At 38.8% G+C, this 21,945-nt stretch overlaps 1 protein-coding gene across 3 annotated transcripts in view; it reads right to left on the reverse strand.

The window, feature by feature from the left end:
- Nucleotides 1-809: 809 nt before the first annotated feature.
- PLCB1 (phospholipase C beta 1) overlaps nt 810-21,945 on the reverse strand; it is a 714,547-nt gene continuing 693,411 nt past the window's right edge. For all 3 annotated transcript variants that reach the window (XM_027621223.2, XM_027621225.2, XM_027621224.2), the window contains one exon: nt 810-4,150. In XM_027621223.2, the coding sequence (XP_027477024.1) occupies nt 3,923-4,150 (228 nt within the window). In that variant the 3' untranslated portion in view covers nt 810-3,922. The remainder of the gene's footprint in view (nt 4,151-21,945) is intronic.

Consider the following 21,945-nt stretch of genomic DNA (forward strand, 5'->3'; position numbering starts at 1 on the left):
CAGGTATATTCCTTTTTTTTAAAGATTTTATTCATTTGACAGAGAGAGATATAGCGAGAGAGGGAACACAAACGGGGGGGGGTGAGGGAGGGAGGGAGGGAGAAGCAGGCTTCCCGCTGAGCAGGGAGCCTGCTGCGGGGATGCGGGGCCATATATTCCTTTTTTTTAAAAAAAACAATGTTTCAGGGGGCCTGCGAGGCTCTGTGAGTCAAGCATCCGACCCTTCATTTCAGCTCAGGTCATGATCTCAGTGTCGTGAGATCAAGCCCTGTGCTGGGCAAGTAACCTGCTTAAGATTCTCTCTTTCCTCCTGCCCCTCCCCCCTAAAAAGAAAGAAAGGAAAGAAAGAAAGAAAGAAAGAAAGAAAGAAAGAAAGAAAGAAAGAAAGAAAGAAAGAAAGAAAGAAAGAAAGAAAGAAAGAAAGAATATTGCAAACTCTTTTTATGTTTCATAAGAAAAAGTTACATCAAGTACTCTGTCAGTTCATCTCCACTATTTGTTAGCAAACTTTGACTGTTTTGCTTTCCTTAGCTTTGGTGAAGGAAGGGAGGGAGGGTTTCTAAAACGGAAGTAATGGGCAGGTGTACCATCATTCCTGCACAGGATAGTGGAGTGATAGAGTAATGAGAGCTGTGTCCTCTGGCACATGCATTGCAGCACATCCCATTCCCTGTACAGGCACAGGTGGGCTGTATCAGGGTGGGCCTTCTGTCCCTAATGACTGGTACAAAGTGTACTCCCACCACTCGGACCATCTGGTCTGTCAAAAAAGAAAGGTTGGCTCTGACACCAAGAAATGACACACTGGGTTGAGTTAAGAAATTTTTATTGTTTCCTTTGGATTCGTGATGAAAGCACATAAAATTACAAGTGGAAGAAACATCATGCCACAAAATTGCATAGAATTATTACAAAAATGTGAATTACGCATTTTAAATAATTTGAGATTGAAGAACCAAAATATGTACACTTTAAGAGTTTCAAATACTTTGTCCTATCTTTTATTTTTCTTCTGAAAAGGCAAAAGTCACAAGGTCCAATCCATCACAAACAATATTTATACAGTGCACAAGCGCAACATTAAATTCAAAGTAACGCAAGCAACGGCCCTTTCTTTCAGAATTATTTAATGACTGCTTATCTATTACAGGAGCATTAATCAATTAATGTATGGTGAGGTTGAAATGTTCAAGTGAAATGCTGAAAACCAAAAACACACGGCATGTCATTAGAATTTTGAAAATTGGCGTTCATGGCCAAAACCACGCTATTCTCAGTAATGTAAGGGTATGGGGGGGGGGGGGCTCTGTCTAATTTACTACACACCTCTAACGCTCTATTACAGGGAAAACCACAGTACAGAATTTCACACATTCAACACAGAACAAGGCAAATACATAAAGGCACAAAACTGCACATCATATAGACCCTTTTTCTTTATCTTACTCTATTTCAAGTAATCTTAATATTGTTAAATGATAGTATCGCTGTAGTAGGTTCAATGATGCAAGATGGACAGTGTAACACACTACCCCACAACTGCAAAAAGTGTCATTGTACAGATATAAAAATGTGATTACAGTAAATGGCCAAATACAAGTGTATTGCAAAATGACTAGAGTCACTAAGAGAATGAAATCCAACTACCAAAAACAGTTTTGTGTAAGTCAAGGTTTTCCCACTTCTGTCTATCTCTGGACTAAAATGTGAGACAGTGTTCTATAATAATCATCATTGCGTTTGGTTATGAATGTTATTATTCGTTCATTCTTCTGCAATGTTAGTCTGTAATTTTATTTATAAAATTGCAGCATTCAATTGTGCCCATTCTTGCTTCCTTACGATTAATGCCTTTCTTTCAAAGTGCAAAAGTTGAATGATTTACAAAAGATTTATCTTTCAGTGGAAGATAAGTTTTATTAAGTGTCTAATTACTACCCCAAATCCTTCAGATCAAAATATAATCATCTCCCAAGAGGATGGGATTTTTTTCCCCTTGTGTCTTGCTAGATGTGTTTTCTTTTTTAATCAAACACTCTTGCCTCACGTTTGAACTAAGCCTTCTTTTTGATTAAAACTTAATTGTGATCCCTAGTTATTGCTTAAAGTTAAATAAAATAATTTCCATAAAAATATTAAATTCTTGAGACACAATTTTCAGGACACAACTGGTTTTTGCATTTTAAGACGTTTCGCTAAGCTACAATCAGACAGATTTATCTTAAAGGAAAATAAAGCTGTGAGCATCTTTCTTCAGCTCTTTAACTTCAGTGTTCTTTGTGTTACTCTCTAAATTATATTTTCCTCTATATAATTATTCTCTCTTACTTAAGTTCTTTCAATAATATTTTTGATCAGTTTTCCCATGATATAATTTGTTTTTCTTATGCCACCCAACATAGAAACTTAACAAAAAGACATAGTTAAGTGAATTAAATGTACATAGTAAATACATAATGAAAGATTTTTTATGTTTATGTTAGAATAAAATCGAAATCTGTCAGACTTAAAAATTATGAAAGATACTAATAAATTTCCATATTGCTGTCCTATACATTTTTTGTATATTCTATTAAAACAAGCTTAAAATCTGATACTTAAAATCCAGTTTTTGATCCTGCAAAATATATATCAAATTCATATTCTAAGCTCTAAATCTACTTCAACTTGCATCAAGTTCCATCAACTGTTTTTTAGAATTTCAACATAATTTAATAGCCACATAATATAGATAGATGTTTGACCATTTTCTTCTCTAGGCATTTATCCCTGAATTTGGTTTTAAGTCTTGTGGAAGAGACTTGGGTCATTGCCAATTAAAAAACACACATCTACACTTGTATGTGCGCATGTGAGTGTGTGTGTGTGTGAGTGTGTATGCACTTACATGGCTGTGTGTGTACATATATACATGGGGATACTATATATCATTTATATGTGGGTCTGTGTATTCTCTAGATAAATATTCAATCTTTATCTCTATAGTAAAAATAAATGAACCATAAAAAATGTGAGACAGCGAAATAACCACTGGAACCTGTTCACTCTGATTGAATCTCTGCTCAACATCCATCAGCTTAACTATTTTTATTCAACCAGACAGACTCTTCGTAGTTATTTAATAATTTCAGGCCAACAACCAATAAATACCCAGACTTTGAGTGCAAATAGTCAACTCAGAAAGCACAGTGGGCCTGGAACTGTGTGGCCAATTTGCTCAAGCAACCAAATGTATGAGCCATATGGCTAAGTCTTGGGATAGCTTCACTGGGCAAGGATACAATCAAGTGACTTTTTTTCAAGAAAGAAAACCAACTTAGTTGAATCACTATGGTATCTAATAAAGCCATGTCAGCAACAAATACATTGATGCCTCTATGATAAATAAATTAGCAAACTGCAAGCCACCAGTGCTTGCAAAGCAAAGGATAAAACAATTTAATATGCACATTAACTTGAAGATATGGTAGTTGAGGGGCAGTTAGGAAAACGAATCCTCAAAGTTGGCTGTTTGATAGTGTTAAATAATGCTATGCGTTTCTCAAACTATTTCTATTACTTTGAAATACTTTACACCAGAGCTTCAAATAAAAACATGAGCTTGATTTTCTTCAAAAAAGACACTGTCCTTCATTAAATGTCCCATGGAGCCTGGAAGTTGCCTGCTTTGAATTTACTATTGGAAAGAAAACAAAAATCCCACATACATGCACTCTCCGCAAGCAGACCTGCAGTAGTGTCCACATAATGCATGGAGCCTGGGCATGAGGATGTTTGCATGGATCCTTCTAGAACTCTCCCTTTGGTGCAGATTTTAGGCTAAGGGATACTTCTCAGGAAGATGCTCCTGGGCAGTGATTTTTGTAGTAAGAGAGAGTCCGATGAAGTGGCCATGCATGCTTTGAAGGCCTGGCAGGAACAATCACAGAGGAGTATCAAACTCTTTTCCTGGGTTGTCTCCTTCTAGCTCCTCACTGGAGGGAGGCTTGTGGTTCATTTTTCCAGGCTCCGAGGCCAGGGAGGGAGGGGCAGAACTGTGATTGCTGTCTTCGCTGATCTTCCCTTTCATGGCTTCCTGCACAAACTCCAAGATCTCCAGGGGCAGTCTTTTGAACTTGTCTTGATACTCTTGCTCCAGGTCCATCTGCAGCTGGGAGACATCAAGAGAGGAGGATGGTTTTAGGTCATTTAGTTTTCTATAACCACCCACGTGGAAACTCTTTGAAAGAGATGTACAAAGATGGGGGGGGATAAATTAAGGTAAATACCATCCACCAGTTACCTATGGAGAAGATGTAAAACAGACACATCACTTGTCCATGGCTGAAAGTGAAGTTCAGATTATGTGTGGCATAATAGGGCTAAAGACCTGCAACAGTATAAATAAATGCACACATACACACACGCGCGCACGCGCGCGAATCTTTTGAAAAAGTTTACAGAAGTAATATGCAGTGATCTGAAGTTCTTACGTGAAGGGACTGGAAGCTACTGACAGCTGGGAGTGCCAAGGTCAGCCATGTTTCAGGCTGGGGAGAGGGAAGAGGTGGCTGGAGAGGACCGGAGAGGTGCGAGTGGGCTTCATGAAGCGCCGCCGAGTACTTCTAGAGAGGAGCTCAATGTACTTTTTAAAAAAGATTTATTTATTTATTATTTTAGAGGAAGAGAGGGGGTGGGTGAGGGGCAAAGGGAGAGAATTTCCAGCAGGCTCCCCGCTGAGCGCGGAGCCTGAGGCGGGGCTTGATCTCAGCACCCTGACATCATGACCTGAGCCAAAACCAAGAGTCAGACCTTTAACTGACTTCACCACCCAGGCACCCCTCAATGCATTTTTATGAACTGAATATACTCTTGTAACCGACTTCAACTTCTGTTTTGTCTTCTTTTATCACCTCTTTGATTCTTTTTCTTTTTGTTCTAATTTTATTTGCCTTGTAAATTGCTTTAGCTACCTTATAAACTGTCTTTTAACTTATCTGTTTAATGCTCTGGAGAATGCCCAGACTTTTAAAAGTCACAGAACCGTTTCTTTAGACTTAAATGGAAGCCATAATCATAAAACCAGTGAAGGCCGGGCATCTTCTGTAGCTGGGATGAAGGGCGGCCGGTGGTGGGTGCTTCCTCTGGAAAGCTCTGCTATGCTGAGCCCCATTGAAACACAGAATTTTCTTTTCTTTTCTTTTCTTATTTTAGTTTTTAAAGATTTTATTTATTTATTTGACAGAGAGACAGAGAGAGAGGGAACACAAGCAGGGGAGTGGGAGAGGGAGAAGCAGGCTTCCTGCTGAGCAGGGAGCCCTACGCGGGGCTCAATCCCAGGACCCTGGGATCATGACCTGAGCCAAAGGCAGGCGCTTAACAACTGAGCCACCCAGGTGCCCCTATGTTATTTTTTAATAAAGATTTTATTTATTCATTTGAAAGAGAGAGAACGAGCACAGAGGGAGAGTGAGAGGGAGAAGCAGACTCCCCGCTGAGCAGGGAGCCCGATCCGGGGCTCGATCCCAGGACCCTGGGATCATGACCTGAGCCGAAGGCAGACACTCAACCATCTGAGCTGCCCAGGTGTCTTGAAACCTAGAATTTTAAATGAAATTCTCTTTCTTTATTGAATGGTAAGTAGGGAGTCTAGTCTTAGAAACAGCATGTGAGACTAATGCTTTTTCTTTCTGCTCTTACTAGCCTCCAGGCAGCTTTTCTTGAGACATGTCCTTAAAACCTTTATGGAATTTTTTGTGTGTGTGCTTCTCAAACATTTAAGGTTCACACAGATCACCTGGGATCCCGACTTTGCTTCAGATTCAGGAGGCCTGGGTGGGGTCCAAGGTCCTGCATGTCTTAGCGACTCCCAGGTGATGCCAATGAGGCCGGTCCACTTTGGACACCCTGCTTGACTTCCTGTCCTGGTTCAACTCTGAACTCCCCGTTCTACTTTTTGTCTTGATCCTAGCTGTATGTCCTCCATTTGAGGCTTCATGCAGTCTCTGGTGCTTGCCCTGAGCCCTGGACCATCCAGGGTAAAGACAGTGCTCCGGGCATCTGTCTCTCGGTGTTGTGACCCCCTTTCCTTACTCACGTTTTGGACAGTGTCAGCAATATAAAGAGAATACCCTTTTTAGTTCAACCCCTTTGCTCTTGCTTTTATGCTAGAGAAATTCTGTCAAGACTTAGTTATATAATATAGGACCAAAATCCTTTATCTGCCATTCTAAAACCCCCAAAGTTCTGAAATCCAGAACTTTTTTGTAAATTTGGTGCAAACACATAGACATTAATTGATAAAAGGTTTTTATAATTCTTATATATTTCACTGAATGCACATATCATGCACATATCCATGCACGGTACTGTAAATACATTAATTTGTATGACTATGAGGATGACCAAGCACCCCTCTAGAGTATTATGCTCACAGTATATGCATTATATAACACTTTCTAAAATCAGAAAAATTATGAATTCCAAAAAACAATGATCCCAGGAGTCTCAGATAATGGATTGTGGATCTGTTTGAACAACCTTCCCCCCCCACACACACACATCAAAAAGTGCCTGATAGGGGCGCCTGGGTGGCTCATTCAGTTAGGCATCTGCCTTCAGCTCAGGTCATGTTCCTGGAGTCCCAGGATTGAGCCCCGTATCGGGCTCCCTGCTCAGTAGGGAGTCTGCTTCTCCCTCTGCCCTTCACCCCGCTCTCGTGCTTTCTCTCACTCTCTCTTTCTCAAATAAATAAATAAAATATTTTTTTTAAAAAAAGTGTCTGATAAAAATGACTTGCACTAAGTATTGGAAGTCAACTATTCTTCCCAAATATAAAATGTAGGGTATTTATGAAGATGTTGTGCCAGCATATGAATTCTAATAAGCCAAGGAGAAAACATGCTATGAGAAGGGCACTCATGGGGCTCCGAGATTGACATGACTACAACGGAGCAAAGGCACCTGCACACACAGCTGCTCCCTCCCTATTGGGAACAGGTGAGCCACTGGAGCATCAAAGACAAGATGACAATGGGCAATTCTTTCCCGGGTATCGCAACCAGTCTCTGGTGTTAGAAGGGAGTGGGGCTTTTACAGGAGTGAAATCTTAGCCTGGTGTTTGGCAGTTCTCAGTAACTACCATCCAGGTCTCATCATTCATTTGTCTCAACTTTAATTCAGCAAAGCGTGCTGTTCAAGTTTTGTTTCCGAGGAATATGAGGAAAGGAAGAAAAGCAAGGGGCCTCGCGTTCAGCAAACAGTAGATTTCTGTTTTCCTTGAGGTTAGTGTGGGGGACCTTCAACTTTAGATACATTGTATGTGACGCAGTAGTCAAATGCTCTTAGGTCAGTGGTAGACAAGACCCCAGAGTGCTTGATAGTGCTGTTTCTTTTTAAAATTTATATATAAAAAGGGATGTGAAATGTGAGACAATATCAAATACTTTAACATTTTTGAATAATTTTTAATAATCCAATTTTTAAAATAATCTATTTTAATAATTATGTTTCTGCACCCAATTCGAATGTGTGAGATCTTTTCCCCTCATACCACAAAGCAATTCCCTAGGACACCAGCTGGATGTCCCATAATTTAACTCAATTCTGATATTATCTACCTGGAGATAGCATCAGATCCTACAAGCTAAGAGCTCAGTCCTATAAGGCTGTCCCCCACCCCCACCTCATGTCAGATATCAGTTGCAAATCCAGGTTGTCACCTGTGATTCTAACTGGATATAGATTGGAGGTTCCAATGATCTGCCCCCCCCATTGGGTTTGATTAATTTGCTAGAGCGGCTCAAGGAACTCAAACATTTTACTTACTAGATTACTGGTTTGTTATAAAAGGGTGTAACTCAGGAACAGCTAGGTGGAAGAGATGCACACGGCAAAGTATGGGGGAAAGGGTGAGGAGCTACCGTGTTCTCCGATTCCCCCTGCATCTCCTTCGACATGTTCTCCAACTCCGAAGGTCTTCAAACCCCAACCGTTTAGGTTTTCATGGGGGCTTCATTACATAGGCATGGTTGATTACATCATTAGCCATTGGCTATTGATTCAGCCTCTTGCCCTTCTTCTGTCCCTGGAGATTAGGGGTTGGGACTGTGAGGTCCAACCTTGGAATTGCAAGGTTGGTTCCCCTGGCAATCAGCCCCCATCTTTAGGTTACCTAGGGGCTTCTGAAAAGTCACCTCACTAACATAACAAAAGACACCTTTATTGCTCATCATTTAGGAAATTTCAAGGGTTTTAGGAACTCTGTGCCAGGAACTGGGATGAAGACTAAATATATATTTCTTATTATAAATCACAATAATAATAATTGAATAATTATTTAAAATAATTTTTAATTATTGACCCAGTTGTGGCTAAATTACAATTTCAGTGGACTCTTCTTTCATCATGGGTTAGTGGTAGATTATATTGTATTCTAAACTACTTTAATAAACTAAAATAATTTATTAACTAAATTTTATTTAATTTATATTATATGCCATGCTTCACTCTTTTAAAAAAGTCATTCAGCTATTAATAAATTAATTACAAATTTGCATTTGTTATTACATTTCAAGTTAGAGCTTTTCTTTTATTTATTTTTGCTTCTTATGCATGGAATACTTGTTCATTGTAAGAAAGTATGAAGGGCAAAGTCTGGCTCTGTTCCCAAAAAGTCCCACCCATCAGGAGTCTAGAATTATTCCAGCCTAAGGGTCACAAACTCAGATGTTTAGGGGGGCCAGGCAAATCATGAAAATAAGTGAGAGTGGTGGGGAGAACATGCTCAGTCTAAAGGGGTGGCAGAAACCCAGCTCTAGCTAATGTTTGCAAGACTTTTGTTTTTCAGGAGAAGTCAGAAATTTAAATTTTCATGGAGGAGCTGATTTTTTATTGTTGGCAGTCAATTTGAACCACACTCGTGAGTTCTACTGGGCTTGTGGAGGGTTTCTAACTTCTGTCCTAGCAGATTTAAATCTGGCTTAGACCAGGAAACTTGAGAGATTGGGTCTATGGACTTTCAGTTTGGATCCCTCCTCATTTTGCCTCACCACCATCCTGAGCTTCAGACGGTTCTCCCCTGAACACCAGGACTTGCTCTTGATCATCCTTCTGCTGGGGTTCAGTGCTATCCCAGCTCATTTTCACATTCTGGTTCACATCCTCATTGAATATTGAGTGTCTACTCTGTGTAACTCAAGCTGTAGGTTCTAGGGGAATGGTAGATTAATTGCACAAATGATACCAATGTCTCACCCCTCCTGGTACTCATGGCCTTGGCAGGGTTTCCCATGAAAGAGTAGAGTGTACTTTTCATCTCCCTGAATCTAGGGAGGCCTTATGATCTGCTTTGTCCAGTAGAATGTCAGAGTGACAGCGTGCAGTTCTGAGCCTAGACCTCAAAAGGCTTCATGTGGTTCTGCTCTCACTGTTGGAAGCTCACGGAGCCATTACGTGAAGAGGCTCAGGCTAGACTGCTGCAGGAGGAGACACACGACCCAGTTACCCCCCTCTCCATCACTTTGAATGACTATCAGACATGAGGGTAAAGCTATTATAAACAGCCAGCCCTCAGCTGACCCACCAGCTAAACATAGGCTTGAGTAAGGCTACTGAGACCAGCTGAGCCTGACTCAGACCACAACTGCCCAGCCAGTTCATAGACTCATGAGCTTAGTAAATGCTTAATGTGTTATGCCGCTCAGTTTTGTGGTTTTTTTGTTAGGCAGCAGTATGGTGGCAATAACCACCTAATATAGTAGGGGAATTCAAAGGAGTGTCATATATGGCCTGGTTCCATGAAGCACTCATAGTTTAATTCAGCTGGCCCCGTCTTTCCATCGCTATAATTTTAAAACACATTCTTGAGGGACAATCACCATAGGACTGATAGATCTTCACGAAAAATCTGATTTTGGAGAATATGCTTTGGAGCTTTTCTATAACATTAGCAAACATGAGCTTGCTTGATCTTAAATTTATAAGATCTATTTTTAGGAAATGGGCAAAAAGAGGGAAGGACATGGTCGAATTTAATCTCTAATTTTAAGGCAAATTGTTACATTACACTCAGATATTGATAAGTAAGAGCATTGCCAGAGTTTGTTTTATTATAGGCTGAGTTCTCCAATTTGACTAGCCAGACTCAATTTCTAACTTTCTGTTAACTCACTTTTCAAAACATGTTGCCTACTCATAGCTTCTGTGAACTCTGGATAGTTAAGCAGGAAAAAGCAATACAGTCAAGTTCAAATGTTTTTAGCTCTGCCTGATTATAATGTCCAAGGTTTCTGCACTTAGGATACTTATTCTGCTTCTGACAGTTTTTCAACTGCCTTAAAAAAATAAGGTAGAGATTTGATCTAGTTATGCAAGGTTTTTAGATTCATAAATGTAAGCGAAGACCAAGGAGAAAGTAAAGTTACTTACGAAGGTTAGTTTAAAAGTAGGTGGGAAATACTCAGTATAATGTAAATGTGGCATAAATATAAAATAAGACAGGTACTGACTTAGTAAAGAGATGTAATCAATACCAACTTTCTAAGGAAACAAATTGAAAACAGAGTGTAATAAGCTACTGTGGGATAACAAAGACACAACTGCTAAAACTTAAAAAAAAAAAATGCTACAGAGAAGGCACAGAGAGATACTTAAGGAGAATTTTCACTTTGAGCTCAGGTCCAACTCAAGTCATTTCGCCCAATGAAGTATATTAAAGACCTTAATATAGAACACAAAGCGGGGTGCCTGGGTGGCTCAGTTGGTTACGCGTCTGCCTTTGGTCAGGTGATGATCTCGGGGTCGTGGGATCGAGCCCCACATCAGGCTCTCCGGTCAGCAGGGAACATGCTTCTTCCTCTCTCTCTCTGTGCTCACTCTCTCTCTCTCAAATAAAAAAATAAAATCTTTAAAAAAAAAAATAAAACACAAAGCAAAAAAAATCTTAGGAAAAAATCTGGGTGAATAATTGCATAATCATAGGGTATAGAGACCTTCTCAAGCAAGATAGAAAAACTGTAAGCTATAAAGAAAAAAATTTATTAGGTATGTAGTTGATCCTTAAACAGTGTGGGGAGGGCAGGGGAGCCACCCCCCTACATAGCCAAAAATCCAAGTCAAACTTTTGACTCCCCCAAACTGTTAATAGCCTACTGCTGACTAAAAGCCTTGCCAATAACATAAACAGTTGATTAACACATATTTTTAACACGTATTTTATGTTATATGCATTATATATTATATTCCTACAATAAAGTAAGCTAGAGAAAAAATGTTTCTAAGAAAATCATAAGGAAGAGAAAATACATTTACAGTACTGTACTGTATCGAAAAAAATCCATGTATAAGTGGACCTATTCAAACCCATGTTGTTCAAGGTCACTGTATCTATCTAAATGAAAATAATCATTTTTTGGTGAAAAAATGGGCAAACCTCAAGCAATTCATAGAAGTGAAAATATCCAATATATATTTCAGAAAACGCTCACTCATAGACAGTAAGGGAGATTCAATAGCACATTTTTTAAAGGGACATATTGGTAGGAAAAATAAAAGGTTTGTTCAAAGGAGCAGTAACATCTGGGGAGAAGTGGACATTTTCAAACATTGGGCAATAAAATGGTATCCATAATATTTATAAGAAGGAAAATGCACATAGCTTTTCACCTAGCAATTTCACATTTGGAAAAGGAACCTGGCCCAGGGAAATGAAAGCACCAACATATAAGGATGGAAACATCACCAAACTTACTGCAGCATTGTTTGCAGAGGCAAACCCAAAAACCACCACCACCACCACCACCACCAAAAAACAAAAACACAAACAACAACAACAAAAAACAAAACCCCTAAAACCAAAACAAAATAACAGCAACAACCACAAAAACCCTGAAAGCAACTGTAATAATAATCTTGATATTTTGCCGCATGTGCATTCTTATTGTTTATCACTCTATTTTTTTTTTTTTTGGTGAATCATTTGAAAATAAATTTCAGATATCACAAACCTTGACCCCCATACCCCTTAAAAATAAAGACATTTTCCTACATTATGGCAATACCTTAATCATGTCAAGGGAATTAATAATAATTTCTTAATGTTACCCAACATCCATCCATGTTCAGATTTTCCCAGTATTACCTCTCCCAACTTTTCTAGCTTTTTTTTGGACCAGAATTCAATCAAAGTTCTTGTATTGCATTCGACTGTGATATCTTCCTTTTTCTTCCCTGTTGAGTTATTTATTGTTTTAAATTTTTTTATGACTTGGATTTTTTGAAGAGTCCTGCTCAATTTTCTTATAGAATGCCCACATTTTGAATTTGTCTGATTATTTCCTGGGGGTGTCATTTAAGTTGGTCCTGGAAGACCTGCCTTTCCTGTAAACTAGAAATTAAGCCTGTAAGCTTGATCAGATGGGGATTAAACAAACATTTGTTTGGGTGAGAAGAGTCAACAGGTACTCTTTTCTATCTATATCGTAACATATTAGTGAGCTCTATTATCATGTGGTTGCATTATCAGCAATGCTAAATTTGATCACTTGGCTAAAAGTGGTAAATATCAGACTTGAACTTTGTCAACACATTTTTTTCTTTTGGCTATTGGCAATTATTCTGTGGGGTAAAGCTCTGGGTCCATATAAAGTTTCCTTAGCACCTTTTCATGAAATGGATGATTCTCACCTATCTTATTAGGGGTAAATGGCAATTTTATAACTCTTTTTTTATTTAGCTAGTATTCTTCTGTAAGGCAGAGCTTTCCCTTGTCAGGTGGAGATGAACCAGAGTTCCTCCTCAAAAGGCAGAGTAAGCATTTAATTCTTTTCCTTTGATTCACAAATATTCTGAGTAAGGAGTTGGGGCAATAATAATTTCAAAAGATAACCAATGAGTTTTCTTTTTCTTCTCTCTCTCTCTGAAAACAATTGCAGACAATATAGTTTTATTTCCATTTATTCCCTTTGTTTAAATCAGTTGCAGTCATTCTTTTTTGAGCTCAAATTGTCACATGTAATGCCAGCAAAAGCCCTTTTAGGGCATGATCCTGGGTCCTTTTGACATGCCCTCATTGGTTTTTGAGCACTTGCTTGCTTTTCTAGGTAAAATAAGGTAACTCAGTCACCTCTTGTGCTTTCTCTGACTCAGACTTGGAATCAGCTAATTTTCCAAAGAGCCTTTATTGGAGAAGGCATTGGGTGCTAAAAGTGCTCACTGCTACCAGATGTCTAGTCATTATGTTTAGGCCAGCAGTGGAAATTAGGACATATATTTTTGAAGAGTCATTAGTACATATTGATATCTCAAATTTAAATGTAACATTATAGAATTTTTTCTTAACTCCTTTGATTTTTATATTTCTATATTTCATTTTTTAAATTTTATTTTATTATGTTATGTTAATCACCATACATTACATCATTAGTTTTTGATGTAGTGTTCCATGATTCATTGTTTGTGCATAACACCCAGTGCTCCATGCAGAACGTGCCCTCTTTAATACCCATCACCAGGCTAACCCATCCCCCATCCCCCTCCCCTCTAGAAGCCTCAGTTTGTTTCTGAGTCTATATCTCTTTTATTTTGTAACTAATTTTGTATATTTTGCTTTCTGGTAACAACGTATTTACTTACTTGCTTTACATTTTCAAATATATGGAAATAGTTTCGATATTGTGACCTAACAATAAAATAACCGTGTGAAGCGTAAGACATTCTTGAGGTTCTGTTTTTCACAGAATATATCCCACCAAGGATGCAAAATTATATTACTCTGCAAAAATTCCCTTGAATTAATTATATTCTTTGTATAGTTACATTACTTTTTCTAAAGATTTTATTTATTTATCTGACAGAGAGAGAGAGAGAGAAAGAGAGTGCACGCACAAGCAGGGGGGAGCCTCAGAGAGAGGGAGAAGCAGACTCTGCTGAACAGGGAGCCCAATCTGGGGCTTAATCCCAGGACCCTGGGATCAGTTAACCCAGGCGCTCCTCGTTATGTTACTTTTTATATACACATAAAGCCATTTGTTTCAGTTTGTTTTCTCATTAGACATTTTAGATTATTTCACTTTTTTTTTCTTTCTCTGGAAGCATCTGTTGTATTTTTAAAAATGTAATTCCTCACAGTCTCTTAACCTTTTTAAAAATATTTCTGGCCTTTGGGAAATGCAAGTGGCAATATGGTACTGAAATTATCTTGCTCAAGATATTTTAAAATGTACTGCTAAAGATTAGGGAAAATAATAAAACAAGCAACCCCCCCCCAAAAAAAAACCCAGCAAAAACATCAATAAAACAGAGTTTCTGTGAAGGAAAACATAAGGCTTTTGCTTAAAGAAACGAAATGCTGCCAATAAATGTAAAACAATAAATGGCTATGAAAATAAGGGAACATAATTGTTACTGTGATAAATGAAGTAAATCTACATACAGTTTTATACGTACTGTGATTACAACCATGAGAATATTTTCTAAGAACATAGAATTACTTTGAAAGAAAATGCTAAAATATAAACTCTGTTGGGACTGAGTACTTTTACATTTCCTATTTCTCATTTTTATGGTAATGTGATTATTTTACTTTTAGCATGAAAATAGCATTCCAAAATAAAAGCAAATATTAAACAAACAAATAAACAAACAAACAAACAGAAAAGCGTTTAAACACTGAGCATGGGATAGAGTGACCGGGAAAATTTTATGAAGAATTAATGAAAGTATTTTAACGTCAACATCATCAATTAATCAGCTAAGAGGTTACTGAAAACAGTGGGAAAAGCATTAAAATACACACATAGAATGAGTGGTTTCAAAATCAGCCTGAGCCCCCTTGCAGACTCATCTTATTTTTAGAATAATCTCATGAAGTTTTACTTCAACCAAGAATAGAAATAACAGGATCATTTGGGAGGTCAGTCAGGTTAGCAGGGGATTGTTGGAAAATCGCATGTGGGAAAATGGGACCACATTAGCTATCCCAACCATTACAGATTGTGTTGGTGTACTTGCTTTTCTCTATATTCCTTTAGAATAAATTGCAATGGACTTCAAGTCAAAATGTCTGAGTGGAGATTCCTTCTACTCCAAACAGGGAAATGCTGAGTAAAATAGAACACATACATTTAATTTAAATTGATAACTGAGTTTTTTTTTAAAAAAACGATTTATTTATTTTAGAGAGAGAGAGTATAAGAGGGCAGGGCAGAGGAAAGAGAGAATCTCAAGCAGATTCCACGCTCAGTGCAGAGCCCCACCTGGGGCTCAATCTCACCGCCCTGAATTCACCACTTAAGCTGAAACCAAGAGTCAGATGCTCAACCCACTGCACCATCCAGGAGCCCCTGATAACTGAGTTTCTAATAGTAGAAAAAGAAATCCTTAAGACACAGGAATAACAAAGGAACTCAAAGCCAAACAGTCCGCGGTGGCAGAGTAGATTCTCCGTCTTAGAGAACTGGGCTTTTAATGTTCTAAGAAGATGGGAGAGAAGGCCTAAGAACTGGGGGTATTAAAATGGTGAAATCATAGTCTCTGCAGAAAGCCACTGGTTTCCACACTTGAAATGCCAACCAGGAAAACTCAATCCAGACTATCAGGGACAAGGTGAAGAAGCCAGCAATTCGTGGGGCCCATTGAAGGAAAAAATGTCAACCAGGAAGAATAAGGAACCCAAACCAGCACCATGAGGGAGGGCAGTCCCCAAATTCATAGTACCCTTTTAGATGGGTAACCAGTTCCAATAAATTAAAGCCAAAACTTAAAAAGGGATACAACCCATAAAGTCCCTGCAGAGGCCCAGCAAATTCAGACTGTTTGGATTTGCCACAATGCAAGGAGGTCGTGATCCTTATAGATGAACAATTCCCACTGAACATGAACTCAAAGTTCAAAGTTACAAGCCACTCAAGTAAAATGCAGCACTTGTTTAACCTTGTAATTTCAGGTTGCCATTGGCAACTGAAGTCTAAAGAAAATGAGTAAAAGGTGAGATGAGTGTATTTCTAGGCCAAAATGAAAAACACTCCAGACCTAAACAGAAGTAAATTGGATAGCTCATGCCAATGTGGAGGAATACAATTAATTCACAAGGGGTATAAATTCCTGACACTTTTAATCAAGTCCTGAAGTATGTTGCATGCCTGTATTTTTGGCAGATTTTTCCTAAACGATTATATTTGCCTGAAAATGATATTAAAATTAAGTCTCATCTTTTGAACAAAGACCAACTAGCAATAGAGTCCATTACAAAGGGTTAGGAAGACAATCACAAATTAAACTGTTGTCATCGGTCTATACAATTGGATAATTCATTGAGGGATAGATAAGATTCTCTTTCCATGAAAGGTGCTTGCATCTTCCAGATATGACCTTGGGCAGCTTATTTACTATCTTGGAATTGAAATCTCCTCATATATAAAATGGAGATAATAATGACAGCTTCCACAGGTTGTTGTTACAAGGTTTAAATGAGATTATATATGCTAAAGTAATTAGCATATTGTGCTTGCTTATTAATTCTGGATAACTTCATTTCTAAAGGGAGAGGAAAAAACATAACTTGCCTCTGAGAACAACTGGAACCCTAAGTGGTCTTTGTTCTTTCTAGTTATATCATTTAAGTCATTATTGGGTCAACGCAGCGCAATTATGGCATGTGTTGGATCTCACTTTTAGACTATGTTCTGGGCTGTTGTTGATTTGAAGCATTTATCAACAAATAATATTTTTGAATACTCGATTGGTGCAAGGCCCCATGTTTGGTGCTGTGAAGAATGAAAAATTTAGAATCTGTCCAGGGTGATAAGAGATAGTTATGTGGAAAATAACAAGTTGGGCTGAATGGGTTCTAAGACAAAATATACTATGGATGTTGAAAATGAGGGTTGTATTGGGAAATACCTTGTTATGGGAAATACTTTGTAGAGGAGATGGGACTTAAAAAGTCTGGGCCTTGTAGGATCTGCCAATATCCTTGTTATTATCATTATCCTGGGGCAGAGGTTTTCAACCTTCAACCTATGGCACATATAATAGATGATATTTACTAAGGGGATGGAGTTTTCTAGCTGTAACTTCCTTCTTCCTTGCGCTTTTTAATGGTATATAGCACAAGAACTTATCTTTGAATCTGCTCTAATACATAACAATTAAATCATTACCAATGTCTTTCATCTATAACTAACCACAGATTATAATTGAGGGGACCTCACAGTCTGTGACTGAGAGCACTTTTTTAAAAGATGGTTGCATGTTAAAAGTGAAAAGATGGGAAAGCTTTACATCAGCACTTCTCGAAAGTTAATGTAGACATAAAGTACCTGGTGATTTTGTTAAAGTGCAGATTCTGATTCAGTAGATCTGGAGCGGGTCCTGAGATTCTGCACCTCTAACAAGCTCCCAGGTGATGTTCTTGTTGTTCGTCTGAGGACCATTTTCTGAACAGCACCACTTTAGACAAAGGGCTCCCTACAAAGTGCTCCTTTTGTATATCCCTCCTCAACATTTTTTGGGGGGTTTGATTCATATAATAGGATTCTCTTTGTAAATCTCATCTCTCCACACCTCTGGAGGTTGCTAATGTTCAGGTTTGGATTCAAGGTGTTTGATGGAGGCTGTTGTGTGAAGGCAGAATGAGGGTTAAGTCTGCAGAGATGAAAGATGGAAGGATCCAGGATAGGCAGGCAGTGGATCCAAATACTAAATGCTAAGTAGATCCGAAATACTGAATCAAAAAGAGGAAATATAGAAGCTAGAGATCATGTGATTTACCAAGCATAGTCCCTACATGCATTTGCATTTTAAAATTTTATTTCATGTCAAAAGCCAAACGCATTGTGACATAGGTCTTATGTGTCAACTCCTCTACACACCCATATACTCCATGAAATTGCCCATGGAGGAAATCTGCTCTTAATACAGCAAAGAACATAATCAGATTCCTGTGACTTTTTTCCTAGCTACATCCCCATTCTTTCTTCACTGTCATTTCCCCAATATACCTCTCTTGAAATGCTTCAGTATCTTAGCTTAACCCATAATTTATACCTCCTTTGATTCTTAAGATGTATTACAGAACTTCTTTTGTAATCTTCTTACACGTGTCTAGAGATTACTGTAGAAACCTTTGAAAGGGACATTAGCAATTATATTGTCAACCTCTCTAAGACTTAGTAGTATTGGAAAGGGATTTTAGATATTATATAGTCAAACCTTTTCCTTTAACTTAGTATAAACCTGTGGCTGAAAGAAGTTAAGCGGCTTTCTCAAGGATACAGCTTGCTAATAGTAAAGCTAGGACCAGAACCTAGTTGATTCTCTTTTGTAAACTGACTGGATTAATGGCCTCAATGCCTCACCTTTCTCTCTCTCTGTATCCACAGCCTTTGCCTTCTGACCTTAAGTTGCTCTTACTAAAGTGGTAGAGGCTACTTCTCTACCTTTTGAGTATGAGGTGGTCATGTGACTTATTTTGGCCAATAGGGTGTTAGCAGACATGGCCCAAGGAGAGGCTTGAAAAAGCACTTGTGCATTTCAGCTTTCATTCCTGTTACTCTGCTATGGCCATGGGAACATGCCTGGTCTAGTCTGGTAGACGAACATAACTGAGTCACCCCAGTCATCCCAGTCACACAGTCTGAATCGTCCAAGATTAACCAGCAAGTGGCCAGTACACTGATATGGAAATAAGTCCAGCTGAGATCATTAGAGTCCCCTACCTGACCTATACCTAACCATAAATGTATGACCAAGCCCAGCTAAGCTCTACTCAGTGCAGATTGGCTGAACTCTGCAAATTCATGAACTACATAAATATTTATAATTGCACACCAGTGAAGTTTTGTGTTTTTAGGCAGTGTTATTGTAGCATGTCCCCCATGACCTCCCTAATTTCTTTCAAAATTGTGCATGAAATTCTGGTGCCTTGACGTGGGATGAATTGTTTGTCCTGTCCCAGGAGCCATACTCTTGTTGCTTTGTATATGTACCACCACCATTCAGCATCTAAAAGCAAATAATACTATAATGGGAGTCAATAATTTTGCTACCGGGCAAGCCACTTCATCTCAGTGAATGTCGGTGCTCTGGGCCTTGAAATTTTTGTGTCTGTCATGGAGTATTCTCCCCTTAGAGGTGCCTACTATTAAGGCCTAAGAGTTTTCTATTTTTAGTGAAGTGCTTTCTGTAGGATGACTCAGCTGGGGTCTATCAGAGCTGGGAATAAAAATAATTGTGAGTGAGGAAAGAAATTTTTATTTTACCAAAAATGAGTAATCACAGGCCAGTGACATCTTGTCAAACTGAAAGTTACCACTGTACTTAAAAATACCAAAAGATGTTTTAAATCTCTGAAGACCTGTGCTCTGAGCCAAAGAAGTTAAGAGACTTATAACTTTGAGTGAATGCACATTTAGCACATTATTAACTGTCATTCCTTAACCAAGGAAACTGAAGCCTACCACTCCAGAGTTTTAGTGCAGAATCAAGATCTGAGCAGCAAACTCTTGCCACCTAATCCGGGGCTCCATCCTCCCCGCCCCATTCTTAGCCAACTCCCATTCTGTAAAAACAGAATTTGTGATGATCTCAGTAACCTGCTCTGCTGTGTGTTGAGAGTAGAATCACAAATAACTCTCCTGTATTTTCCTGGCATGTCTAGGATTTTAGAATGCTTTCACAAAATAATTGGAAAGTGTCTTTTACTGAAAAGTGATGATAAGGCAGGGTTCCATGGCATAGGGTCTTACTGACATGCTGCCCTTTTAGTAACAGGATATAGGCTCTTGGAAACAATAGGGACTCTCACCCAGCTGCAGTTAGCCTGGTCTATTTCTCAGCCTTCACTGGGTTTTTCTATTTGCATCTGTCATGCTTAGAAGACACTGGCTTTTCACCCCCCACTATGTAATTCTTCAGCTTAGGATCTGTTTATTTGGTCAGCTGGCTGTTTTCCTGTTTGCCATTAAGTGCAGTCTAATTTAATCAGATTATTTCTGTAAAGAACCATATACTACGAGAAGGAACAAACAAATGAAAAATTGGAGGAAGGAAAACATCCCAGTTTACAAGAAAAAAAATCTCTTGGGGTAGAACTGATCTCGTAAATATTGCTAGTAAACTATAATGAAATATAGAACAATAAAAATAATGATGATTAATTATAATTTACTGAGTGCCTATTATGTGGCAGGCACTGTTCTTAGGACTTTTTTTTTTTAAGATTTTATTTATTTATTTGACAGAGAGAGAGAGTGAGAGAGAGAGAGGACACAAGCAGAGGGAGCAGTAGAGGGAGAAGCAGGCTTCCCGCAGAGCAGGGAGCCTGATGTGGGGCTCGATCCCAGGACCCTGCGATCATGACCTGAGCCAAAAGCAGACGCTTAACCGATGAGCCACCCAGGTGCCCCAGGACTTTTCATGTATTTACTAGTTTAATACATGTTCATTAATTTTGGAATCTCCAAATTCACATACCTATGGGGCCCAAGAAACAACAAAAATCTGTGAATTAGATTTAGTATAAGGTAGTCGAGAGGCACCAAGACCTGTGGCCAACTAGAATAGTATTTCATGTTTAAACACTCAAATTCAAAAAGGTATACATGTACCAAGAGTCAAGTAAAAGGCTCAGTTTAGTTTGCAGGTCACCCGTTTGTGGCTCCTGATTAGCTGCACTATAAGGAGCAAGGGTATGACAGTGAAGGATGATCTATGCCCATTGGTAAGAAGCTAAGAAAGGCCACACCAGAAGAATCCTATTCTCTCTACCACATAAACCCTAAAGGAATCAATGAAAAGCCTCAAGTCAATTGAAATAAAAGGCCGTTCAAAGGCTAATTATTTTTAGATGAAGTGTGTATTTCTTTTCAATCAAGTAGAATGCCACCAGCAGGGAAGAATTGAATTTACATTATGAATTCAATTCCTGTACTGAGTCACATTAGAAACAAATGTCTATAGAGCAGATGGTGCCCATAGCCATCTCAGATAAGGGCGAGCTCCGGCAAAACATTCTCTGGGGGATGTCTTGGGCTGGGATCCTTTGAGACATTCCAGAAGTGGTCACTGACACCTTCTTCTCACGGAGGGTCCAGCCCCTGTGTGGGTCCTCCTTTGGATCAGAGTCTCCTCATAGGCACACACCTTTGTCTTAACTCCTTTTAAGTCTTACCAAAAGCATCAGTAATTATCCACCTTGAGCCCTAGCTAAAAACACTCTCTCTCGACTTAAAGCCTGTGCATTAAAAAAAAAAAAAAAAAAAAAAAAAAAAGACACAGGCTATGTCAAAGATCCTGGAATGAACTCAGCCATGCCCCTGGAGAACCCCCTTCTCCTGATCACCTAAAATTAGTTTTGTTTTTTTCTTTTTATAAATGTATATTCAAGAGTGGTTAGCAGTCCTAGGGTTTTATCAGGATAACTGATTTTGATTCTTAGGGAGAGGGTATTTCCTAATTATATAGTCACTCCTTCTAAATATAATATTTATGTCTTCTAGTTAAATCACTGTGGTTTTATGTTGGCTGATTCCAACTTGATTTGAGATTAACGAGACAATTGTTCTCCTAGCCTCAGGGGTTTTGAGAAGTCTGATTGTCATTCCTGAATTCTCCACCCAAGGTGAAGTTGGAAAACTATGATGGAATTTCTCAGAGAACAAACTGACACAGGGCTGGGTAAAAAAGGTAAATGAGTGTCTGGGGCTGGGCTGGAACGAGGTGACCACAGAGGGCGTTCCTAGGCTACAAAGAGCAGCCACCCAATCTTGCCACCTAGATTGCTGCCACGTGCATGCCAGAGGTTGCTACATCTGATTTTTTCAAAAGAAGCTAGCAATCTGGATTTTCATGTTAAATCTTCTGGTTTGTCAGTGTTGGCACCTAAGTTAGAAATGTATAAAACACTGTGCAGTTCTGGGGTGCTTGGCTGGCTCAGCTGCAGGAGCCTGTGACTCTTATCTTGGGCTA

The sequence above is a fragment of the Zalophus californianus genome, chromosome 8 (assembly GCF_009762305.2).
Source record: "Zalophus californianus isolate mZalCal1 chromosome 8, mZalCal1.pri.v2, whole genome shotgun sequence".
Classification (NCBI taxonomy): domain Eukaryota; kingdom Metazoa; phylum Chordata; class Mammalia; order Carnivora; family Otariidae; genus Zalophus; species Zalophus californianus.